This window comes from Heterocephalus glaber, unplaced genomic scaffold (genome assembly GCF_053883595.1).
Source record: "Heterocephalus glaber isolate CG9 unplaced genomic scaffold, H.glaber_assembly_v1.0 deba00001479, whole genome shotgun sequence".
Taxonomy (NCBI): Eukaryota; Metazoa; Chordata; class Mammalia; order Rodentia; family Bathyergidae; genus Heterocephalus; species Heterocephalus glaber.
In genome coordinates this window covers 13,225,423-13,249,146 of record NW_028258316.1, presented here as the reverse complement: position 1 = coordinate 13,249,146, position 23,724 = coordinate 13,225,423, and the positions used below count along the sequence as shown (strand labels likewise).

The window sequence follows — 23,724 nt, the reverse complement described above, 5'->3', positions numbered from 1 at the left end:
TTCTAGACAGTTCTCATGAGATTATTGGCTCCAGTGAGACCTTTCAAGGCTTGATACTCATTTCTCACCAAGTGGTCAAATCTCCGGCTGGGAAAGGACTTCAGTAATAACACAATTCAGGCCCTCACAGGATAACAACACTCAAAATAATATAGTAAGGGGAATCACTAGGAGTAGTCAGCACATGGCACGTGACTGGTATGTGTCAGGTACTATGGTGAATGCTTTATGGGCACCTCTCATTTAAGCTTTCAAAATAAAAATCTGGGTGGCAGATGCTTTTCTGACCTCAGCTGCTCCCTGTGGTTGTTTACTTGTGTTCAGTGACATGACAAAACTTTGCTTTGGTGTTGGGTCCTGTTTGTTAGCTAGGTGCAGGGTGGCAAAGACAGAGCCCCACAGGCTGGAGCTTGTGGAGGGATTTGAACCCAGGCTCAGTGAATCTGACCTCTCACCACGCTCCTCCTGGGCTTTCTCAGAGATGCCAGAAGGAGCCTCAGGTCATGCAAGCCCCACTTGGTTGCCTCTAGCAATGGGGTGCTCACTCAGTAATGCTCTAGGAGGCCCCCTCTGCTCTCAGCTTGGTCCCACTTTAACATGGCAAATCTGACTCTTTCCCCATGACAGCCTGGCTGTGCCAGGATCTGCAAGGCAGCCCCTGTGGCAGTCCAGTTCCACCAACACACAGCCACCGCTCAACAGGTGGACACAGAGATGGGATCGGGGGCATGGGACAGACGGATGCGAGATGGATGCAGAGCAGAGAAGGGGAAAAGGAGCTGTGTGTGCAGTGGAAAGTAGAGCCAGCTTTCCTCCTCCACTGGGTTGCCTCAAGTTCCTGTGCTCCAGAAGTGTGCATGATTAGGGATCACTGAAGAAAATGGAACACACGGGGCTGGGAATGTAGCTCAGCGTCACGGTGCCTGCCTGGCAAGTGCAAGGCCCTGAGTTCGATTCCTGGTACCAAAAATAAAATGGAATATATGTATCTCCACGTGCACCTCGTCCATACACATGTACTTCTATGCACATAGACATTATATGTACTTCAATGCACTTTCTTTTTCTCTTCCTTTTCTTCTTTCTACACTTTTCCCCTTTTTTTCCTTCCTTTCTCTTCCTTCCTTTTTTTCTTTTTCTTTCTCTCTCTTTCCTTTATCGTATTGGCAACTGAACCCAGGAGTTAGGCAAATGCTATACCATTGAGCTACATGCCCAATCTCAATCTTTTAAAATTTATTTTGAGACAGGGTCTTGCTAAGTAGCCCAGGTTAATCTTGAACTATTGCTCCTCCTGCCCCAGTTTCCTAAGTAGCTGGGATTACAGGTGTGTGCCACCGAACCTGGCTTCCTCTACTTTTTAACCATGTGTCTTGACACCTCTCCATGTCAGCATATATTGATCTACTCCATTTTTCACAGACTATATAGAATCCATAGTGTGCATGTACCATGGTTTCTAAAAAAATCCTTCTCCTACTGATGGACACTTATGATATTTTCTTTCTTTTCTTATTTCAATATTATGAATAATGTTGCAGTGAATATCTTTGTCATATAGCATCTGAATGAGTGATCTTTTCTTTCCACTGGAACTTCCAGGTCAAATGGTAGGTGCATTTCAATAGCTCTGGTCAAAGTGCCTTGGGGCTGGGATCTCAGCAGCAAGGTTAGCTATTTGGAGTTGGGGAGGGAGCTAACTGAAGAGCAGAGCCAGTCCACGTGTAAGAAAGACCTTAGTGCTAGGAAGAGGCTTCTCTAGGTATTGGGAGGCAGAGCAGGAGCTCCTGGGCTGGCCCAGCAGGGAGGCCTTGGGATGGGGCATTGAAGGGAGGAAAGGCAGGTGGTTCAGAATTCACCCCGTGAGTGTGGCCATCTGTCCATGGCACCCCTGCTCCTGAAAGGTGCTGCCAGGCACACAACAGCGCTGAGTCTTGCACCGTGGGAAGGGCTGGCTGTCTGACATGAATCTCTCCCACCCTCCTCTCTGTGCTCTTGTTCAGCTGTCCCACGGCACTGCCTGCACAGCCTTGCCTCCAGCTCAGGAGAGGACTTCCCTCCCTGCCTTTCAGCTGGACACTCTTCCCAGATGACCAGGCCGGCTCCTCAAAGCTCTGCCTCTGTGGAGTTTGACAATGTGACAGCCTCCCTCCTTCCAGGAGATGCTCCCTTACTACTTATGCCACTCCCCACCCTCCCACTTTTCTTTGCTGACTTCCGGCTCAGGCTGTCTCTCTTCTGGCTCCTCCGCTTTACCTTGCCTTGGGTCTTACTGGGCACTCACCCGGCTTCTCTGCTCTCTCTTCCTGTCATTCATTTCCTAGGCTTTAAGTAACTTCAATGAATCCTTGCTGTCCAAGATCCACCTTAGTTATCTCCAGGCCAGACTGCTTTTTGCCACTGAGACACCTCATTAACATCTCAGCCTGTTAGAATGAAGGTCTCATCCTGCTTCCCAACTCTGCCTTTCTTAGAGTCTTACCCATGGCAGTAAAGGGCATTTCCACTCACCTGGTTGCTGAGAAGCCTGGGGTCATTTTGGAAACCTTTCTCCCACAGCCCCAGCTTCCCTCAATACCTCTACACCCTGCTCTCCATCTGTAGCCCCCAGCCCGAGTGGCCCTCTGACCTTGGTCCCCAGACTCCCTCTCGGCCTGCTCACTGGTCTTCCTGCTTCTTCTTCTGTTCCTTTGGCAAAGCATTCAGGGTGACTTTCAGAGATGGGTCAGCTACACCTTCCTCTGCTTAAACTCTCCAGCAGCTTTGCCAAAGGAACCCACAACTCTCAGCCTGCTCTGAGGAGCTGCAAGAGCTGGTCCCCGCCAGCTTCTCCAGCTGCCTGAAAGCTAGTGGCCCTTGTTGTTTGCACCCTGCTTTCTTTTTCCTTTTATTGCAGTGCTGGGGATAGAACGCAGCACCTCCTGCATGCTGGGCAGGTGCTCTGCCACTGAGCCACACCCCAGCCCATCCAGAACCTGCCTCACACCTGACACCTGTGTGCCCTCGTCACTGGCCTTCTCTCTGTCCTTTCCCTCTGTCTCAGTTCACATGTTACTTTGATGGTCACAGGTCCCTAACTCATTTCCTATTAAAACTTTATTATTGTTTATCACATGACCCCTTGCACCGATAATTCCAGGTATGTGTCTGCCTTTCCATGCCACACACCAGGGCAGAAGGGCTGGGGCCTCTCTTTGCCTTGCCTGGCATGTGGCTGGTACTTATGGCATATGAGCTGATCCACTTGGACTGGGTATCAGACATGCCTAGAAGCAGGCTCTGCCTCCTGCATGCTGCCAGTGACCTTGGCTAATTTACTGCAACCCTTAGCTTCTACCTACCCGCCTGGCTTTTGGTGATGTTGGTGGTAGCAGAACAATGTGTCTGGGCTGTGAAAGATGCCTTGCAAATGTGACCTCTTTCCTATCTTTAAATGGTCAGAGCCTGGGGGATTAAACAGTTTGAGCCCCTGCAAGGCAGTGTTTCCAAGTCCCCATCCCATTTTAGTGGCCTTTGTTTCCCAAAGATGGGCAGTTTGGGGGGAGCTGACTCACTCAGCAAGGCCACCTCTCCCCTGCTCCCCTGTCTGTCCTCCAAGGACCCACCTGGGCCTTCTGATGTATACAGAAGAGGTAGAGCCAGCTCACATAAGGGACCGAGTCCCGTCATCCAAGAGAGACCCCTCTAAGGAGCTCTTCAGAGCCCACCTGTCACTTGGAGTGGTGACAGGAGGCAGATCAGTGTCAGAAATAAGACAGAGCAGTGGGTTTCAACTTGACTCCCATTAAGAATGTCACATTAGAGCACAAATGAGAGAGAAGAGAGATGCTCTTTTCTGCGAGAGTTTATTTTTGTCACTTTGTCAGAGAGAAATTGCAGCCCTGAGGGCACTGGAGCTGCACAGAATTACCCAAAACATTAACATGCAAATTGCCTTCTTTAGGGAAGGTAATTTTATTAGTGCACGAAAATGTTTCTCTCACTGTACTCATGCCTAGAAGCAGTGCTGTCTGGGGGCCAGTTAGGGTCACAGTGCAGGAAGAATTAGGGAGTCCTGAACTTGGTTAGGATCTGAATACCTCCTCTGGCTGGCCACCATGTATACTTCACTGTGCGGAACACAGCTGCAGGGTTACAGCTGCCAGCCAGTGGGCGTGCTGGGTGCAGAGGGCAAGTGACTTGCCTAAGATCATACAGCTTCCCTGGCACAGGAAGGGGTAGGGCTGTCACAGGTCCTATGTCTCAGATAACCGAGTGAGCAGCAGGGAACCATTACAGGTCCTGGAAGTAGCCACTGAGAATCGGGAGCCCACAGTCTTTCCATCAATGCGTGCAAACATTCATTCACTTACTGCTTCAATAAGCCTTCATTGTGCTAGGCCCTAGGCTCCAAACTTGAATGAGACACTGCATGGAGGTGCTCAGCAGTGGAGAGTGGCAGATGAAGAGGGGTTACAGACACAGCAGCAAGTATGCCTGCTGGCAAGATGTGCCCAGAACCCACCCAGCGCTGGGGAGAACAGGACTTGGCAGGGAGGGTCTGGAAGCTTCACGAAGGAGGGTCTCGTAGGTAGGCACAGTCCAGGTAATCAAGGTAGGGAAGGGCACTCCAGGCAGGGCACAGTGAGGAGGTACAGTGTCCTGGCCCAGCAGCCCACAGTGTCTGGTCCTGGGTGCAGAGAGGAGTGGGCTGGAACAGGCACCGGGGTTCCAGAGGGTGGAGCTGGGACAGCAAGGCCAATCTCTGAGGCTGCAGATCTCGGATGCTGCTTGTTCCCCTGGAGATTTGAGGTGGGAGGGGTTTCCCAGCCCCAGGGTGCCAAAATGACAGAAGGTTGTATGAGGCTGTGCTTACATAAGGCTTCCTCCTCCCTCTGCAGACGTGATGGGGGAAGCGTGGGCAGAAACACCCACCGCTACTGAAAAGAGAGTGCCTCAGTCATGTCAGGTCCCACTGAGCAGGCAGGGTACATACCCTTCCTCAGTGGCCCACCTGGGGTCTCCTAGGCAAGACCCCAGGAAACTGTTTTGTCCTCAGTTGGCCCATGGTGGGGTATGGGGAGGAGCCCCAGGAGCTGTCTTTTAGGGAACCCAGGGGGAACATGGTTGCTGATCACATTTTGGGCCAGGTAATGCTTCCTTGGGGGGCTGTTCTGAGCTTTATGGGCTGCTTTGCATTACCCTGGCCTCTACCCACTAGATGCCAGTAGAGCAATTCCCTTCCCCCAGCAGTGACCACCAAACTTGTCTCTGGCTGTGGCCAAATGTCCTCTGGGGGGACATTGGTTTTATGGCAGGAAGATGATTGAATGCACATTGGTGATCGTGACCAGAGAGTTTCGAAGTTGTGCCTCATGACAGGTGGTGAGCCCTTGGGAGAAGAACCTGTCCCGGCGTGCTCAGGTGTTTTCTTGACTACAAACTGATCAGATGGCTCATGATATTCTCACTGCACTCTCAGGTTAAGTGACTCAGCCTAGATTTGACAAAGGATGGCATGGAAAGTCTCTAGAAGGGCTTTTAGGGAAAGGCTCCTGGAATACTTTGGGATGGTTTGTCAAATACCATTTGATTTTGGAGGAAGAATTTTGGCTCTAGTACTCACTAGCTGGATTACCATGGTCATATTACTTAACCTCTCTGAGTCTCAGCTTCCTTCTCTGTAACCAGGAGTTGAAAACTTCCCTCTCAGGATTGGTGGACAATGGGTAACATGCTCATGCCCCGTCCTTAGCTCCAACATGTACAGAGCTCAAAAGTTCTCACTCCCATTCTTACAACAAGAAATAAAGCTAAGCAAACTGAAAATCAGTGACTCTTCTTAGATCTGCCAGAGAATCAAGGTCACAGGGCAGGCTGCTGCACTGAAAGCTGGAGAGGTGGGTGAATACAGAAAATCAACAGCTGAGACAGCTTACGAAGGGCAGGAGCTACCCAGAAGGAGTTGGGAAGAACTGACCTGACAGTCACTGGAGGCCAAGTGTGGACTAGGATGGTAGTTGAAAACTCTTGAAGATCTTGTCTTAGGGGGTCACTCATCTTCTGAGAGTGGGGCTCCCAAGGCCCTTCAGGTTTTTTCAAGGTGAAGATTGGAGGAAAACCCCCTCAAGCCTCAGGCAAGGGTTAGGGGGAAACATGCCTAGGGCCTTCTCCTGTAACCAAGGCCTTCCCTGCTCCCCCAAAGGTGACTCCTTCACCAAAGGGAATCTGACTGGGGTTAGAGGGGGACAATTAGACAACCCTGGGACCTCTAGCCTTCCTGTCCCATGTACAGGGAGGAAAAAAGAGCCAAGAAACACTTCTGAAAATCACAGCCCAGAGAAACTGAGATTTAATCTTAAAATTCTAGAATCTTCTATCTCCTCAGCACTTTGCCACTACCTCAATAGGGATCTGGTATTGCAACAATGGATTACAGCTGTAACAGACAAAAGACAGAGGCTCCATTTAAGAAGGAGTTTTTAGGGAAGCCCAAAGGCAAAGGGAAGAAAACACAACCAAGAAAATGAGAGGAAACCCAAGCCTCTGGTACCCACTGCTATGGCAAACATTCAGGACAGTCTGGCTCCTGGCAAGATAAATATAAAACCTCTCAAAAAAGAAGTCTTGAAAAAAAGTTAAAAATATTTTGAACTAAGTGAAAATGAAAGTAGAGCTTATTGAAGTGTGTGGGACACAGTGAAAACAGCAGTTGGAAGGAAATTTATAGCATAGAATCCATATATAGGAAAAAAAAGAACTAAAATCAATAATTTAAGCTTCTATTTTGGGAAACTAGGAGAAGAGTACATTAAATCCAAAATTAGCAAAAGAAAAACAAAAAATTAACAAAAACTAGAAAATAAATCAATGAAATTAAAACCAGGAAATCAATAGAGAAAATCAATGAAGCCAAAAGGCAGCTTTTTGAAATGATCTTATCCATAAAATCAATAAATCTCTAGCCAGGCTAACCAAAAAAAAAAGAACATTACTATATTGCTAATTAGTAATTACAAGTTAGCAATATCAGAAGTGAAAGAGGGATTATCACTACTGCTCTCAGGTACATGAAAAGAATAATAAAGACATATGAATGCATTTATGCCTCCAAAATTAGTAATTTAGACGAAATGGGTCAATTCCTTGAAAGACGCAATTTTCTAAAACTCACACAAGGAAAAACATAATCTGCATAAATTGTTATCTATTAGAGAAATTGAATAAATAATTAACTTCACCAATAAGAAAGCACCAGGCCAGATGGGTTCACTGGTGAATTCTACCAAACATTTAAAGAAGAAATGAGACCAATTCTCTGCAATCACTTCCAGAATACAGAAGCAGAGGAAACATATGTGGTTTAGACATGTGTTATTTTATCTTCAATCATGTTGGGATCTCCTAACTATCTCTCTGTTTTTTATTTTTAGTTTAATTCTAGTGTACTCTGAAGGCATACTCTGTGTGATTTCTATTCCTTTAAATTTGCTAAAATGTGTTTTATGTCTTAGAATGTACACTATCCTTGTGAATGTTCCATGTGAACCAAGAAGAATGTATATTTTGCTCTTGGTGGATGAAGTATTTTAAATATGTCCATTAGCCCCAGTTGATTGATGGTGCTGTTCTGTTCAAATGTATCCTGACCAATTTTCTGCCTGCTGGATCTGTCACTTACTGATGGGGGAGTGTTTACGCCTCCAACTAGTCATGGATTTGTCTCCTCTTCTTTGTGGTTTTGCCACACATATTTCGATTCTCCAGTTGGCAGATATGTGTCAAGGATTTGTTTACCTCCCTGGAGAACTGATCTCTTTGTCTCTGATAATTTTATCAGGCCTTTACCTCTGATAATTTTTTTTTGTAGCCTTTGTCAAATAGTTAATATAACTACTCCAACTTTATTTTAGTTGTGTGAATACGGTATAACTTTCTTCATCTCTGTACTTTTTATCTATGTTTTTATGTTAAAAATGGAAACAACATCTAGTTGGGTCTTGTGTTTTATCTGCTCAATGGTCTCTGTATGCTAATTGGTATATTTAAACCATTCACATTTGAAATAATTACTGATATAATTGGATGGACAGCTACTGTGGTTGTGAGTGCTTTCTATTTATTGTATTGTTTTTTAAAAATTCTCTCTCTTTCTCTCTCTAACTTTTCTAGTTTTAATAGAACATTTTATACGATTGAATTTTATGTCTTCTTTTAGAATATTCCTCCTTTTCCTCTATCTCCTTCTTCTTCCTTCTTCCTCCTCCTCCTCTTCTTTTTCTTTCTTCTTCTTTCTCCTCACTCTCCTTCTCCTTCATCCACTTTTTCCTCCTCCTCCTCCTCTTTCTCCTTCAAAGTTGAGGCCCCACTACATTGCCTAGACTGCCCTCCAACTCCTGAGCTCAAATGATCCTGCAGCCCCAACTTTCCAAGTGGCTGGGATAATAGGCACATGCCACACTTCTTTTTTTTAAATGAGTCATTATCTTAGAGTTTGCAATATATATTTATAATTAATACATCCATTTTCAAATAACGTTTTATTAGTTCACAGAGAAATGAAGACAATGTAGGTGATCTTGGATTTGGCTATGAGATTTAACATGTATTACCGAAAATCAAGAGCCGTGGGGAAAAAGTTGATAAATTGGGCTTAATTAAAATTAAAAACTTCTGAGAAAGATTTTGTTCAGAAAATGGGGTTGAGCACTTGTCTAACTCACATGAGGCAGAGTTTACTCCCCAGTACCACAGAGGGCTGAGGAATTTAAAAAAGGAAACAAAGAGATAAGCTAGAGATTGAGAAAAAATATTTATGGAATATATATCTGATAAAGAACTTGTCTCCCTCCAAAATATATAAGGAAATCTTAAAACTTAACAATAAGAAAAAAAATCCCAATTTGAAAAAAAATGGGCTAAGGATCTGAATAACCTCATCAAAGAAGATGGCCAGTAAGCATGTGAAAGTATGCTTCACATCACACATCTTTAGAAAATTTCAAATTAAAATGATGCGGTACCACACCTTTTAGAATGGCTATACTCAAAGACTGACTATCCTAAGTTAAAAAGGGTACGGAGCAACAGAAACGACAATCAATTCTGGTGGGAAAGCAAAATGTATAAATCAGAGAGCTTGGAGTTCTGATGTCCAAGGGCAGGCAAAGGTGTCCCAGCCCATGGGGAGGGGCAGGAGGAAATCACCTTTCCTCTGCCTCTTTGTGCTCTATCTGGGTCCCAGGGTGACTGCGCGATGCCCGCCCACATTGAGGGCAGATCTTCCCCCTTGGTCCACCAACTCCCACGACAACCTCCTCTGAACACATCCTCGCTGACACAGTCAGAAACAATGTGTTTCCAGTCCCCTGGGAATTCCTCAAGCCAGTCCAGTCAGGTAAACATCACACTAGGGTCTAAAAGTCCCTAGTTATTTGTCTATCCGTGTTGGAAACATATATGTCTGCACAAAACCTGCACACAAACACTTACAGCAGCTTTACTCATGATTGCTAAACCTGGAAGCAACTAAGATGGCTTTCAATAAGTGAATAGACTAACAAACTGTGGTATATCCATTCCATGGACTATTATCTAGAGATAAAAGCAAATGAACTATCAAGCCACCAAAAGACACAGAGGAACTTAAATGTATGCTGTTAAAGGAAAGAAAGCAGTCTGAAAAGTCTAGATATGGTATGATTCCAACAATATGACATTCTAAAAAACGCAAAAGTAGAGAGAAAAAAGATCAGTAGTTGCCAGGGGCACCAGGGCAGTGATGAACAGGTGGAACACAGGGGATTTTTAGGCAGTGAAGCTATTCTGTCTGATGCTGTAATTGTGAATACATGTCATTATGTGTTTGTCAAAACCCATGGAACTGTACAATAGCAAGAGTGAACTTTAATAGGAACTGGATTTTAGTCATAACAAATTTTTGTTAATTGTACCACAATAATACAGGATGGTATTTTAGGGGTAACTGTGTATTGAGAAGGGAGGATTCTCTGTATTGTTTGCTCTGTGTTCTAATAAAATAAAGTCTGTTGATTAAAAAGGGCTTATAGAGCACCTGGCCCATGTTAGGTGCTGCATAAGTGCAGCTCGCATTGTTGTCAACCCCACGTTATGAGGCAGCCTGCTGGAGCAGATTCAGTTGGGAGAGCTGGTTCCTGGTCTAAACACTTCCACTCACAGGCTGGGAGCTCCTGGAATGGCTTCTCCTTTGACTAGAACTCATTGTTTCAGCTAAAGTAGGAGATAAGAGAGATTCTTCAGTGCAGCACAGTGAGGAGCATCCAGCGAGATGCTTTGCAACAGCGACAACTGTGCAAACTACATGATGACTCCTCTGCCGCGTGGAGAAGGGCCTGCCCAAATGCAGTGCTTCCTGGATGCAACCATCACCTTATGGTCACCCTATGGCCCAACCAGGGACCAGACTGGTTCATGAAACAGTGCTGCCCAGCTCCTGGGCCTGGGGACATTTTGGGACTGGCACAGTGCTCATATCTTCATGAGCTTGTTGAGTGTTGTCACTTCAAGGAGCAGCCCAGATCTGAAACCTGAGGCTCCTTCCCTTCCTGTCCCCAACTCCCTGCATGAGTGCTTTCTTTACCCCTCCAAGCCTTGGTTCCTCCTCTGTAATGGAGCCATGAGCAAGACCAAGCTCCCTGGGAGAGGGTGACTTCGGTTGAAAGTGTTTTATAATGTGTAAAGCACACACACAACAGGGATGGTGGCAATGGCTGAAAAGCAGCATTCAATCCAGGCACACACATCCTTACTAAATCTCAATAACAGGCCCAGCCAGATGTGTCCTTTCAGAGGCCACTCAGGCTCTCAGTGGTGGAGTGCTGGCCAATGCAGGTAGGGCAGTCCAGCCTGACTCTGCAGCTCCCGCTTGTTTCACGGTGTTGAGCACTGCTGAGCTGCTGCTCCCCAAGATCTGGGGATGAGAAGCAGCAGTTGTGAGGAGTGAGGAGGCCATGAAAAAGAGCTCTGCTCGTCTCTCTTCTGTTTCTGGGGGCGGAGCCCAGCTATGGGCAGACATCCTGTTCACCCCACCCTTCAGGAGAGAGAGGATGAGGAAGGACCGGCACTCTCTCGGCCTGGGCCGTAGGTATGAATGCACCCCTCAGAGCACAGCCTATATTTAGCAGGCCCCAAGACCAGTGTCCGGATGGGGGAGGGCAGGGTGGCATTTCTATTGGCTCACTCGCTTCTATTAAAAATAATTCTGACACCGACTATTTTGTAAATGCGTGTAGGGCACGCATCCAGAGAGGCCCATCTGACTGCGAGATAATTTCAAGGCTGAAGAACGCAGTCGGCGCCAGACACCTCCACACAGCGCTGTGCAAGACCGGCCTAGTTCTTCAGGTCCCATCTCCCAGTGGGGTGGGGGCACCCATGGATATGCATAAGGGAGGCTCTGCTAAACATTCCAAGTAAAAATACTTTTAAATATTTCAGTACATCGGGAACCAAATGCATTTCAGTTGGGGCTCATTCCAGCTGATGAAAGTATAGGCGTCAGATGATTTGCATAAGTCGACTGAGGAAATTCGGTGAGAGACAGGAACAAGATTCAGACACCCACAGGACTGGCTGGCTGTCGTGGTCTGGCACCTGATCCATCGAAGGTGTGTTTCTGGAGCACTTCCTATGTGCCAGGCACAGCGCTGAGGTTCAGGAGGGTGGAAGGGTCCTAGGGTCAGTCTAACCTAGGGACAGGCAGCACACACTTGTTCACCTGGCAGCCCTGGGAGCAGATGAGAGGGGCTGGAACTCTGCCTGGGACTGAGGACAGCTGCTTGTGGAAGTGGGCCCAGGCCACAGTGCCCAAGGGGAGGGATTTCCAGCAGAGGCCAGAGCACAACTGGAGGACTCAGAGGTCACCAGCCACTCTGGGTAGAGTGAGGGAGAATGTAGCTGGTGATGGGATGGGTGGCCACAGAGGGGCAGGGGTCCAATCTGTGAGACCCTCAGTCACTCAGATATTTTCTCCAGGGTTGGAATTGTGAAACCAGCTGGTGGCAGCTGGTGGTGGACTCTGAGTTGAAGCATGAATCAGATAGATGGGTGTGGTGGTGCATGTCTGTAATCCCAGCACTCTGGGAGGCTGAGATACGAGGATTACAAATTTGAGCCCAATCTGGTCAAATTAGTGACTTAGCAAGACCCTGTCTCAAAATAAAAAGGGGATGGGTCTGTAGCTCCATATGAATCCCCAGTACTGACAAAATAAATTCAGAGAGAGAGAGAGAGCACGCTGGAGTCTGCCACAGCCCCCAACAGTGTGCTAAGATAAACAGGGGAGGGAGGGTGAGGAGGCCTGGACTCTGTCCAGCACCAAGGGACAGCCCATTGCAACCAAGTCCACCCTCTGGGTACACAGCGAGGCAGCTCCTTCTTCCTGATTCTGCCCCCAGAACCCACAGAGACCTGGCAGGAACAGGTGCCCAGTGAAGAACTCCTGAGAAAGGCATGCAGGGAGATCCATGTGATCACAATCTTGACAGCCTGGTTTGCTGAATGCAACCAGCGTTCAGTAACCAGTAGGGGCAGACACTACTCTGAGCACTTTCCATGCTGTTTCACTCCTTCTATATCAGTGTTTCTGTGAGATGGGCACCATTATTATCTCTGCTTCACAGCTAATGAAAAGGGGGCTCAGAGAAAGTTAAACAACTGCTTGGGGTCACCTGGCTACCAGATGATCAAGCCCAGGTTCAAAGTCAGGCTTGTCTGAATCCAGAGCCCATGGCTTTAAGCAGATTGCTAGTCAAGCCAAGGCAGCTCTAAAATGGGGTTATGTAGCTCAGGAGTTCAGCAAGCAGTGGAAGAAATGGTTCCTATTCTGGTCAAAAGGTCTAGCCTATATCAAATATTATACTATGTGCTCTTCAATGTCCCAGTCCAACCAAGGTGTGCGTGTGTGTGTGTGTGTGTGTGTGTGTGCGCGCGCGCGCGCACTTTCATGGGACATGCAGGGGTGGGAGGGATGCAATCCATTTTTTCCCGTTCAGCTGATTACTGGGAGGGACCTTTAGCATCTTTCTTAAAATGGCAAAACATCTGGCTGCAAAGGGAGCCGAGATTCAGGCCCCCAGATGTTGGGACTATAGATGGATCAGATGCCTAGGTGCTGGGCTCAGATGTGCCCTTTGCAGGTGAACTGTTTGTCTCTCCTAGCTGACATGAGTGACAGCTCCTTTTATTGTCTGACCTTGATGCCCTCTTCATCTCTACTCACGGAGACTCGCGACTCCACTCTGGAAGGAGTTGGGAGCAAAGTGTCTGTGATAAGAAGGAACTCATGAGTGCAATTTACATGAAATAACTGCACCTCACAGCCAAATCATTTTTTCATTTGATTCTGGCTCAGGAGAGGGCTACGACACCCCAGTTTTGCCGATAACACCCTCATTTAGATTTCTGTGTTCTGCTGGAAATTCTAGAAATGGAAATTAAAATCCTTAATTTAAAAAAAATGACAATTACATTCGCATGCTGGAGAGCGTGAGACTGTGCATTACTAAATTCCATCAAGCTCCCGAACTGTCTTTGACATTCTAGGGAGATGAAGATGGCCTATTTAGGGAAGATGAGAGGAGGGTGCAGACGAGTGTTCTTGGCTGGGGAGCCAGATGTTACATGCAAATTACCTTCAAGTCCTAGCTTTTGTTTTGGGGTGCTTATTCCATTATTTAAAATGCAAAATTTAAAAAGTTAAGTACATAAGAGCAGGCTGGGTATGGACCATGATAGAAGTGTCTCACGAACCAAGATGGTGATTAATCTGATTCCATGTACCTGAGGTCCAACAGAAAACAAAGCAAACAGTCAAACCCAAGACTATAGGGCTGGGGATGTGGCTCAGGGGAAGAGTGCTTGCCTAGCATGCAGGAGGTCCTGGGTTCAGTCCCCAGCACTGCAAAACAAAGAACAAGGCTATTCAAAAGGTTGCTCCTTGAGATATCACCATGTCCACGTGCTTTCTTATTGGTTTTCATGTTTTTCCTCACTAGTCTTTTTGAATATCATTTCCTTTTCCAGTTCAATACCAAGGTCTCTTCATATAGGTTGTGTTCATAATGGCTTCAAGCATCAGGAATCTGATAAACCTCTTTGGTAGGCATTGAAGTCTCATTGGATCAGAAGGAAGGGCTGGGCTGGCTTGGTGGAGAGGAGGATGTATTAGGACTTTGACACAGCTGTGCTGGCAGTGGACAGTCACCTTGTGCAAGGTGTCTTAGCCTGGGCATTCAGCAATGGGAAGGAGAACCTGTCCAAGATACCTCTACTGTAAGACATGGTTCTCATGCTATGACCTTCCTGCTTTGAAGATGTGGGCGTCTTAATTTTGATGCTTGTCCACTCTTTGAGCACTTACTGGGTGCTGAGGGAGATGCTTTTGTGTGTTCCAGGTAAGGTAGTAGGCCCTGCAGGGTACAGACACGCAGTGGGTGTCTTTTCTGGGTTGCCTACTATGCTAAGTGCTGTGTGTGTGTGTGTGCTCTGTTTAAACCCTCTCAGAAGCCCTCCTCCCCAGACTCCATGATACCTCTGGTCATGGCCTTCCATGATTATCAACTGGCAGAGCCATTCGTGTGATCAAGAGACCATAGCTACAGTATAAAGGGCAAATGGGCTCAGACTGATCTCACTTCTGATCTCACGGTCCCTGCTGTAAGGCCTTGTGTCTGCTTAATCTCACCCCCGTGAGCCTCAAGTTTCTTATTTTTCAAATGGCAATAACAACCCTTATAAGATAGTGTGAGAATTAAATGAGATAACGCATACAAACATATGCTATTTCTATCACATAGCAGACTTTCAGTGAATGGTCTCTATTATGATTCCTTCTTAAGAAGGATAGGATCTGTGAGCAATTTATCTTTATATTCCCACAGGGTCCAATTCTGGGTGACATGTTTATTACCCGTTATCTTTTGTTTTTGGTGCTGGGGATCAAAGCTAGAATCTCTTGCAAGTTTAGCACAGGCTCTTCCACTGAGCCACACCCCCAGCCCCAAAGACTTCTTTTTTGTCCACCTACAGCAGCTCTGGGATAGACAGAGCTGTCTCCCTTGGCAGTATCCACTGTGCTGACCAGCACTTAACTGGAACCCCGGGCCTGGGAATCCTTTGGCTCCACACCAGGGAGGGAAGGAAGGAAGAAAGCAAGAACCACCTGCAGCCATAGAATTCTGCTCTGCAAGAGCTGCTGAATGGTTCTGGAAAAGTGGCTGGCTCCAGAGGCCCCTTTCTCCCTGAGAGTCAGGGGTGTGGGACCAGCCTTGAGAAGGAGGCAAGAACTGGGCCCTGCCTGTACCAGCTGCAAAACTGTGGGCACAGAGAGGTTCCAATTTCAGGCTTTAATGCTCAGTGCTTCCTAGCCCTTCCCCCCTGTTATTTCCTTTCAGTAGCAGTAGGAACCAAAATATAACGTCTGAGAATGAAAGAAGGGAGACAGAAGCTTTTGACATCCCCAACCCCAAGTTCCATCCTCCCTGTAGGCTCTGCGCAGGTTAAGCTGAGTTAAAAAATCATTTTCTTGACATATAGTATTTGTACATGTTTATGGGATATAGTGTGATGTTTCAGTACATGTATACACGGTGCAATCATCAAAACAGGCTAAAACCATGTCCATCACCTTTAACACGCATCATTTCAACATTTGAAACTGCTCTTTCAGACAACAGAGCATCACTGTCAGCTTGCCTCTCTGCTGCCGTGTACTTGATCCCTGGCTCCCAACCTGACCCCTCTGCTGTCACTCAGATGAATAAGCAGTGCCCGGTGTGGCCCCAGATTGTGCACCCAGGGCCATTCGGCAGGAGGATGGGGCTCAGATCTCACCTTTGCTACTCATAGGGTATCAGACTACAGACAAGTCATTCTTGCTCGGGGAACCTCAGAATCCTCATCTGCAAAATGTGGCACTATTATGTACTTCAGAGGCCTGGTCGGAGTGACAGCGATATATACGCATATGAGATCATCTCAAAATTGCCCTAATGCCCAACTCCACACATTCAGTGACTGAGGGATACAAAAGTTCTGGGATTCCCAGCCCCAGATTTGCTCATGCTAAAAATAAATATTTTTCTCATTTTCTTAGCTTGGTCAGCAGAGTGGAGAGACCCTGGCAGACCCCTGAAGCCCCCCAGGAGCCTGTGTTGTGGACAGCCCCCATGGATTCCGCTTACAGGGAGCAATTTAAGAGACAAACAAAACATGAAAAGCTACCCGGAATTAACAATGGGCCAGATGGTAATGCTAGTTTGAAGCAATAAAACATGATAAATAGCTTCCTGCTGCTACTCCTGATCAATTTCAATATTTAATAATTTCACTGCCACCCCCACCCCCTTATCTGGCCCCCTCCACAGGATCCTGTGATGTCACCCTGCATTCAGCTCACAGAGCAAACACTTCACTTTCTGAAGGTGTCAGCAAAAAGTGACGCCGCTCAATTGTCACATGAGCGCACTTGGTCCTCGAAATGATAATTAATCTGCGTAATTCTGCAGGTGCTCCATCTCACGCCTCTCCTAGTTGCCAGGGGAGGCTGTAAGAAAGCTGTCAACTGCAGAGATGCAAAAGTTATTGTTGATCCAATGACTATTGGTATCCCCTGACTTTTGCTGTTGAATTAAAGAAAGAAGAGCAGGGAACTCAGTGGTTATCTTACTTATGGACCAATTAATAGGAGGAAGTGACCCAGAAAGGGAGCCCAGGTGGATTGCTGTTTGAGTTTTGTCCACTAGCTATGCCACTGAACCTCAGTTTCTTCCTCTGTACAATGGACACATAATCACATCTACCTCCAGGAGAATTCTAGCCAGTGACACACATGTGAAGTGCCTGGCAGGGTGCTCGGCATATAGGAAACAGCCAACAACTGGCATCAGTAGCACCATTACCAAATAGCATTATCCAACACAAAGCCAATCAGAAAAATGATCTCTGAGTGCTAGCGGCTTGAGATCCCTGCTGTGTCCCTGTGGTTGGGAGGTGTCTGGTCCACACGGGCACGGGAAAGCAAGGACAGCACCAGTGGTCAGACACTCTTCTCATGGGACTGTCCCTGAGAGATGTCTACTAACAGGATTAAGTGCAGGGCTGGGGATGCAGCTCTGTGGCAGAATACTTGTCTGGTGTGCACAAGGCTCTGGGTTGAATCAATCCCCAGCACTGCAGAAAATAAAAACAAAATAATCGGCCTGGCATGGTCAGCAATGGCCCAAATGCTTTCATCTTCATTGACACCTGGAGAGTAGGCAGTGTCAGTGCCCTTTTACAGATGGAGAACTTGAGACTAGGAGGTGAAACAGCTTTCAAGATGAGACTGGCAGGAAATGGCCAAGCCAATTCCAACCTGGACCTTTCGATGTCTGGCTGCACCTCTTTCCCACTGAGTCTGGTCAAAGTGCTCCCGGGGCCCCTTCCTCGGTGCGTCCCTTTTGCAGGGAGGCAGCCAAGCGGAGCAGGAGCGCGGTGATTCTGGCTCTCAGTAACCGTGGGATGTTGGTCACCTGTGCTGCAGTTTACCCATCTGTGAAATGGGGCTCATGAGGCCTTCTGCACTGGATGGTGGGGTTACTTAATGAAGGAATATGCAGCTTGAGATGAACTGTACAAATGTCAGTTAGGGTTATTTTGTCCTTTTAGAAAACAACCTCTGTGAGGAAAAAGATTAGAAACTCATTGTCCCAAAGGTGGATTCTTCTCCCAGTAGAATCCTTCACCATATAACCTACTGGGTCAAGGTCAGCTTCTTTGGTGTGGCATTCAAGGCTTTCCACAACTCCATCCACCCCTTCTCCCTTTCTTTTTGCTCCAGCCCCATGGAGCTGGTTGGGGTGGTGCCAGCTCAGTGCCTCTCACCTAGGCTGGGCAACACCCCTGCCCATGTGCCCGTCTCTAGCCTGTTCACTGGCTCACACCCTTCTCCAACATGTCTTCCTTGGCCCTCCCCAAATAAAGAGCTCCCTGATAGCCTCCCTGAGTTTCTCTCCTTCCCATTCCACACCCCCTGCACCAGCATCCTTTCCTCAGCTGCTGCCACTCTTCAGTTCTTCACTCCAGTCCACCCATGGCCCGGCCAGGATGCGTTCGGCAAATGTGTGTTGTAGGACAAATGGATGAATGCAGAGCAGACTGTCCTATGTCCAGTATAGATGGAGCAAAAGCCTTAAGCAGAGACTAGGACAGCTAATGGTGGAATTAGCGCCTGGGGTGTGAGTTCAGCTCAATTCCTGGAATGATGTCTCCAGTGGAGAGGATCCTCCTCATCCTTCCCCCTTGATAAGAAGGAACAAAAGATGCACCCACCCCTACCCCAAACCCTCAGCTTTCATTCCCCGTGCTGCGCAGGTGGGGCCTCCACAAGGACTCGCCAGAGCCAGTCATCAGGTACCTGAGTCCCGCTGATCCAGTGTCATGGAGTTCCACCTCCTCGTGATGTCGATGTACAGAATATCCACGGCGGCCATGGACAAGCTGCTGCTGCTGAGCTTGCAGTTCCTGCCAAAGACAGGAAGGCAAACGGCAAACGTGTCACTGCTTGGCTGAATCCCATCCTGTCCCATCTCTCCTCCGGGCCTGTTCTGGACGGACTGCGTGTGTCCCCCCTCAAATGCATAGGCTAGAATCCTGTCTCCTGGTGTGTAGTATAAGGATGTGGGGCCTTTGTGGGCGATTAGGCCATGAGGGTGGAGCCCTCATGGATGGGATCAGTGACCCTGTAAGAAGCAACACAGGAGAGTAAAGATTTTACTCTCCTCACCTAGGAAATGCATAGGCAGTCACAGGGCCAACCTGACCTTATACAGCCATGGAGCCCCCACCTGGGAACTCCACATTTCAAAAAATAGCCTCGATGCATGTAACACCACCTTCCTATTGATTAGTCCCTGGGCACACACACCTTCCTCCTGCCAGCATCCAGGCAGTGGCTGGTGTCAGGCTCAGAAGACCCATTGATGACAGCCATTACTGGCACAGGCTGAAGGCATCACTCCTGTCCAGAAGCAATCCCCTCCCCCCAACCAGGTGCTTCCCAAATGGGTCCCCAAGGCCACATCTACAGACAGAGGCTCAGTGTTTCCGTACTTCACCCGCCTCAATCTGTCCCCTGAGGATTGTACATAAATCCTGAATCAGCCACACTAAGCCCCAGATTTACAAAGCAGAATAACACAGCTGGGCCATGCCCCTTTGTGTGAGCTGAGCCAGTGTGGGTGTGGTTGGAGGCCCTTTGATGTTGATCCTGACTTTCTGATAGCCACCTAGAAACATCAGGAGGAGAGCGTGCCCTTTTGAGCTCCAAACATTTGCCAAAGTCACCAGGTTTTCAGTCTGATGTCAGCAATTGTACTCCTTATCCAAGCCACAGTAGGGGTGTTTAGAATCCCATCTCCTTTGTGAGGATGGAAACAGGAAGGGACACTCTGGCTTACTGAAAAAGCCTGCAAGGATGGCTATTTCTTTTCCTGATCTCTCCTCCCCTTTCCCTTTTCTGTTCCCAGAGCCAGAACTCTCTTCGACCTGCAGGCTGCCTGAACCCGGCATTTCAGTGAGCGAGTGTCCTGATCCATTGGAGCAGGGGGGCTCCTAGCCAGAGGGTCTAGGTCCCAGGGCTCTGGTTCTCTGTGCAGACTGTAGGTGGCCCTTGGCTTGCCAGTGTGCCACCTTGCTGGACAGGATCACGCTGGGAGATGAGTCCCCAGGCAGGCTGGCTTTGCCTGGGAGTCCTAGAAGCTAGACTCGGGCTAGATGTCATGCTGGCTGAAGTATATTCAATGCTCCTTTCAACTTTTCGAAAGTATCCACATCCATTGTGCCAGCTAATGATAAAATGGTTCTTTGACTTCAAATTTGTCATTATCCCTCATGTGGACAGTTCCCTTAGGAAGCATACAGGTGAGGCCTTGATTGGCAGCAGGATTGGGCATCAAGAAACCCTCCCTACACCTACACAGATGCCTAACAGTGGTGCCTGGACGAGGCGGTTACTCCTTAAGTCCTGGAACATTTGCTGTCTGCCTTCCTTCCTCCCTACCCTCTTTTCTTCCTTCCCATCCACATTTCCCAGGCCATCAATTCACATCCTGCTTCCTCCTGGGGCTCCTGCTCCGTATTTCAATCACAAGTCACCGTGGCAGACTTCAAAGCACATCAGTGCACAGTTATTGAACACCAGTAACAACATGTCAGTGGACGCCAAGCTTTTCACATCACCTGTCACCGGGATGGCTATCTCTATTGGCTTCTGCTGGGGACAAGGCTCTGGTCTCTCCAGGGGTATCCTGACACCCTTTACTGATAATTTCCAAAGCTTCATTAGAAAGGGCCACAGGCTTGCTCTAATTACCATATCGGTGTCTTTTTGGACTACCTGTTTTCCCACAGGACTGAGCACTGCCTGGCTTGCTCTGTAGGTTAATGGCGTATTTAAAAAGGAAACCAAACTGACCACTGGTATATAGTTATTTTTTTCTGACAGGAAGAAAATAGAAGTGTCAAACCTTTAGCAGGAGCCGTAATTTACCAAGGAGAATTCTCCATTTATCCCTTTCCAAGGTAACTCATCCTCCCTGGCAATGCTGCTGATACAGTTGATTGCAACATCTGCTACCAGGACAGAGGTAGGAGGGATCCATACTGGCTTCCAGAGACATGCTTTAAAGGAATTTTGATTCTGTAGGCATTTCTTGGGCACCACCTGTATGCTGGGCGCTTTCTTGCTCCTGAGCTCTCGGAATCTCTATGCCCACTCTATGAGGGAGGAGCTTCTAGTCCCATTTCAGTGAAGGGTAAGCTGAGGTGTAGGAGAAGGGACAGGACTTTCCTGAGATCATGCAGCTGGGATCCACATGTATGTTTCCCCCTGAGGATGGAGTAGTGGGCTTGGGACTTGTGGGGATGTGGCCAGCCCAGAGCCAGAGCAGGAACCCAGGAACTGAGTCTCAGGAACCAGTAGGCTGGAGCCACCAGAGCTCTCCTGTTGGGAAACATTGGGACAGAAGACTGGGGAAAGAAAACCAGGTTCTCAGGGTGACATATTTTGTTACATTTGTCCCTGTGGTCACCAAACATTCTCAATGGGCTCAAAGAGGGAATGAATGAAGCTAAGGTCAAGATGTCAAAACTTTGGAATGATTTTTTTTCACCCATTTAATCCACTCAATGTAGAATTTATTTTTGCCCACAGGGTGGGCAGTATTTTGGGCCTGGGGGGGGGGCAGAACAGATTGAAAGGGTCTTAGATATTGCCCTCAGAAGGTCTATTTCAGAGTCTGGATTTTTAAAGAAAGGGTTGGGTAGCTCCTAATCATTGACAACAGTTTCCCTTTAAGCTCTGGGATGCAGGTCTTCAAATGACTCACGAGTGGAAGAATAAATTCTGCAGCAGAAGAGAAGTTCAAGAAATATGGTAAGACAAGAAGCCAGAAAAATTCCTAGGGAAGGATTAGCCAGAAATGAAACTAGAAAACATCACCTTTGGAGTCAAGGGTTCCTGAGTTCATCGACTCTTGGCTTTGCTGTGTGACCTTGAGCAAGTCTGAGAAGCTCTGATTTGTATCCCGAGAATGAGGCTACTCACTGTCCCAGGCCCTTGCAAGGACTTCCTCAGTGGCTGTCACTCATGGGAAGTGGAGCCTGACAGTTTGCATTCTTCCTCTATGATGTAGAACCAGTGTGAAGAAATTACTTTTGTTAGTTGGCTTGGTTTTTGTTTTTTAGAATCAAGGGAATTTGGGCAATATGATGGGAGAGAATCACAAATCATTCAAGTTCATTAGGAGCTCACATATAGAAAGATTTGAAATGATCATCCCCATTTCTTTTTAACTGCTGATGTCTCATGGGAAATTTAGGAACCAACTTTCCCACTCCATAAAATCCTATTTATAGAATTTCTTTTGTGTTCATTCTTCTCTGTATAAGCAAGAAGCTTATTTTTTTTCCTGGAGAGGTTTCTAAAATATAAACGCTAACAAATGATCAATATTTATTTTTTTAAAAAAAACAAAAGCACATTTTTAAACATCTGGTGAGAGGAGGAATAAGACAAGGCTGGTTTAAAATGTACGCATTTTTAAGAGTCATGGTGGACATCCCAGGCCTAGAATCTCCGTATTGCTGAAAAGGGATTAGCACAGCATGGGAACATTTTCAAAGTCACTGAGCAGTAAATGGCAAAGGGGGAAGGAAGGCCCTTTACACTTCAATTCTAGAATGCGCTACCCTACCATGCTGCCTCTTGAAGAATAAAACCCCCTATAGCTCCCCATTGTGAAACATATTAATATCTCCTTATGATAAAAGGGAGTGGAGAGGGAAAGGGGAAAGAGAAAAAAAGGTCCTCCAATTCAAAAGGAGACCAGGATCAGAAGCCACAAGGGTGAGGGCAGGGATTTCAAAGTGGAACAGCCCCTAGTGAAGGGAAGGCCCACAGTGCAGGGGACCCCTACATCTCCTAGAAATAAACCCAGTTTGGGCCAACTGTTGAATTCCCAGGCTGCCTTCAAGGAAAATGCAGCAAATGCAAGTTGAGGTCGACTTTCACTGTGGGATGTGATAGTTTGTCAAAGGCATCCTGCATGAATTATATTGGGTGCTCTCCCAAATTAGTAATCTGATAGAAGGAGAATAACAAAGATGCATTTCCCCCAAAGAAAGCTACCAAGCTGAAGAATCAATTAGGTAATTTCTCTTTCCCAGAGAGAGAAGCATCTACACCCCAGCAATTATTATAAAACAAATTTTTAAAAAGAAAGAAAAAAGAGGCACTTAATTCCTGGTGATATGTACCGTGGTTACAGGCCTCCTGAGGAAATGACACGAAAAGCTGGTTCGATAAGACTTAAGTCTAGACAAGAGAATGACAGTTCATTATTTCTCATTTCTTGGTGAAAAAGAAGAATAGGATATGGCCGGCCTGGCATTAGCATAATTCACTTGGAAAACTGCTGATCTATGCAGCATGTTATGAGAGACGGACGCTGCAAACAAATTCAATTGGAGTGCTGTTATTTTTGCCCCTCTCGTTCTCTTCAAGGAACCTGGAGAGAGGATGGATAGTAGACATGAAAGCCAAGTTCAACTTCTGCCCTGTGCGTGGGAGCTAGGAAAGGTGCGCGTACTTCGCCAGTGAGTATGTCTTTTTCAAAGTGCTCCTTAGAAGGGCACTGGGTTCAATTTAACATATGGCATAAATACTATTAATTCATAATGAGGCAAAATTTAAACTGAAGTGGAAACGAGAGAGAGAATAGTTGTTAGCAAGAGAAACTGCTTGCTGTTAAATTTAACTAGCAAGACCGAACACATCCAGATAAATCTGAGAGCAGAGAATATCATCTTTTCCCATTAAGTTGCTGTTGGGATTTCTTGGCACATTTTAAAAGGAAAAGTCTATTAGTGGTTGTATGATATTTTGTCTGTTTCTTCCTGCATCCTTAATTACGACAGACATTTGTCGAGTGGAGAGGGAGGCTTGTCGTCTGGGGTGGGCTGCTCCCCACCTGAAGATGATGTCCCTTCATTGTCAAGGTCACCAAGGCTCCAATGACAGCCTCGGCCACAGCTTGGGAACATGGCTGCAGGGACCTAATAGTCTCTAGCATGGCAAAAAATTGGTTTCTCATGCAAATGCCCTTAATTACAGAGAATAAAGGGATGGAAAATCAGAAAGTCTATCACATAGACAGATTGGTAGCA

The 23,724-nt window shown here is 47.0% G+C and overlaps 1 protein-coding gene and 1 long non-coding RNA gene across 4 annotated transcripts in view; one reads left to right on the top strand and one right to left on the bottom strand.

The window, feature by feature from the left end:
* The window catches only part of Ttll11 (tubulin tyrosine ligase like 11), a 255,941-nt gene that overhangs the window by 17,253 nt on the left and 214,964 nt on the right, over positions 1 to 23,724 (bottom strand). For all 3 annotated transcript variants that reach the window (XM_013073559.3, XM_087183231.1, XM_087183233.1), the window contains one exon: positions 18,416 to 18,522. In XM_013073559.3, coding sequence (XP_012929013.3) covers positions 18,416 to 18,522 — 107 coding nt within the window. The remainder of the gene's footprint in view (positions 1 to 18,415; positions 18,523 to 23,724) is intronic.
* Positions 10,888 to 16,459, top strand: LOC110350186 (uncharacterized). The gene is made up of 3 exons (XR_002396606.2): positions 10,888 to 11,100; positions 11,253 to 11,627; positions 16,115 to 16,459. It is a non-coding gene; the product is annotated as an uncharacterized LOC110350186 (long non-coding RNA).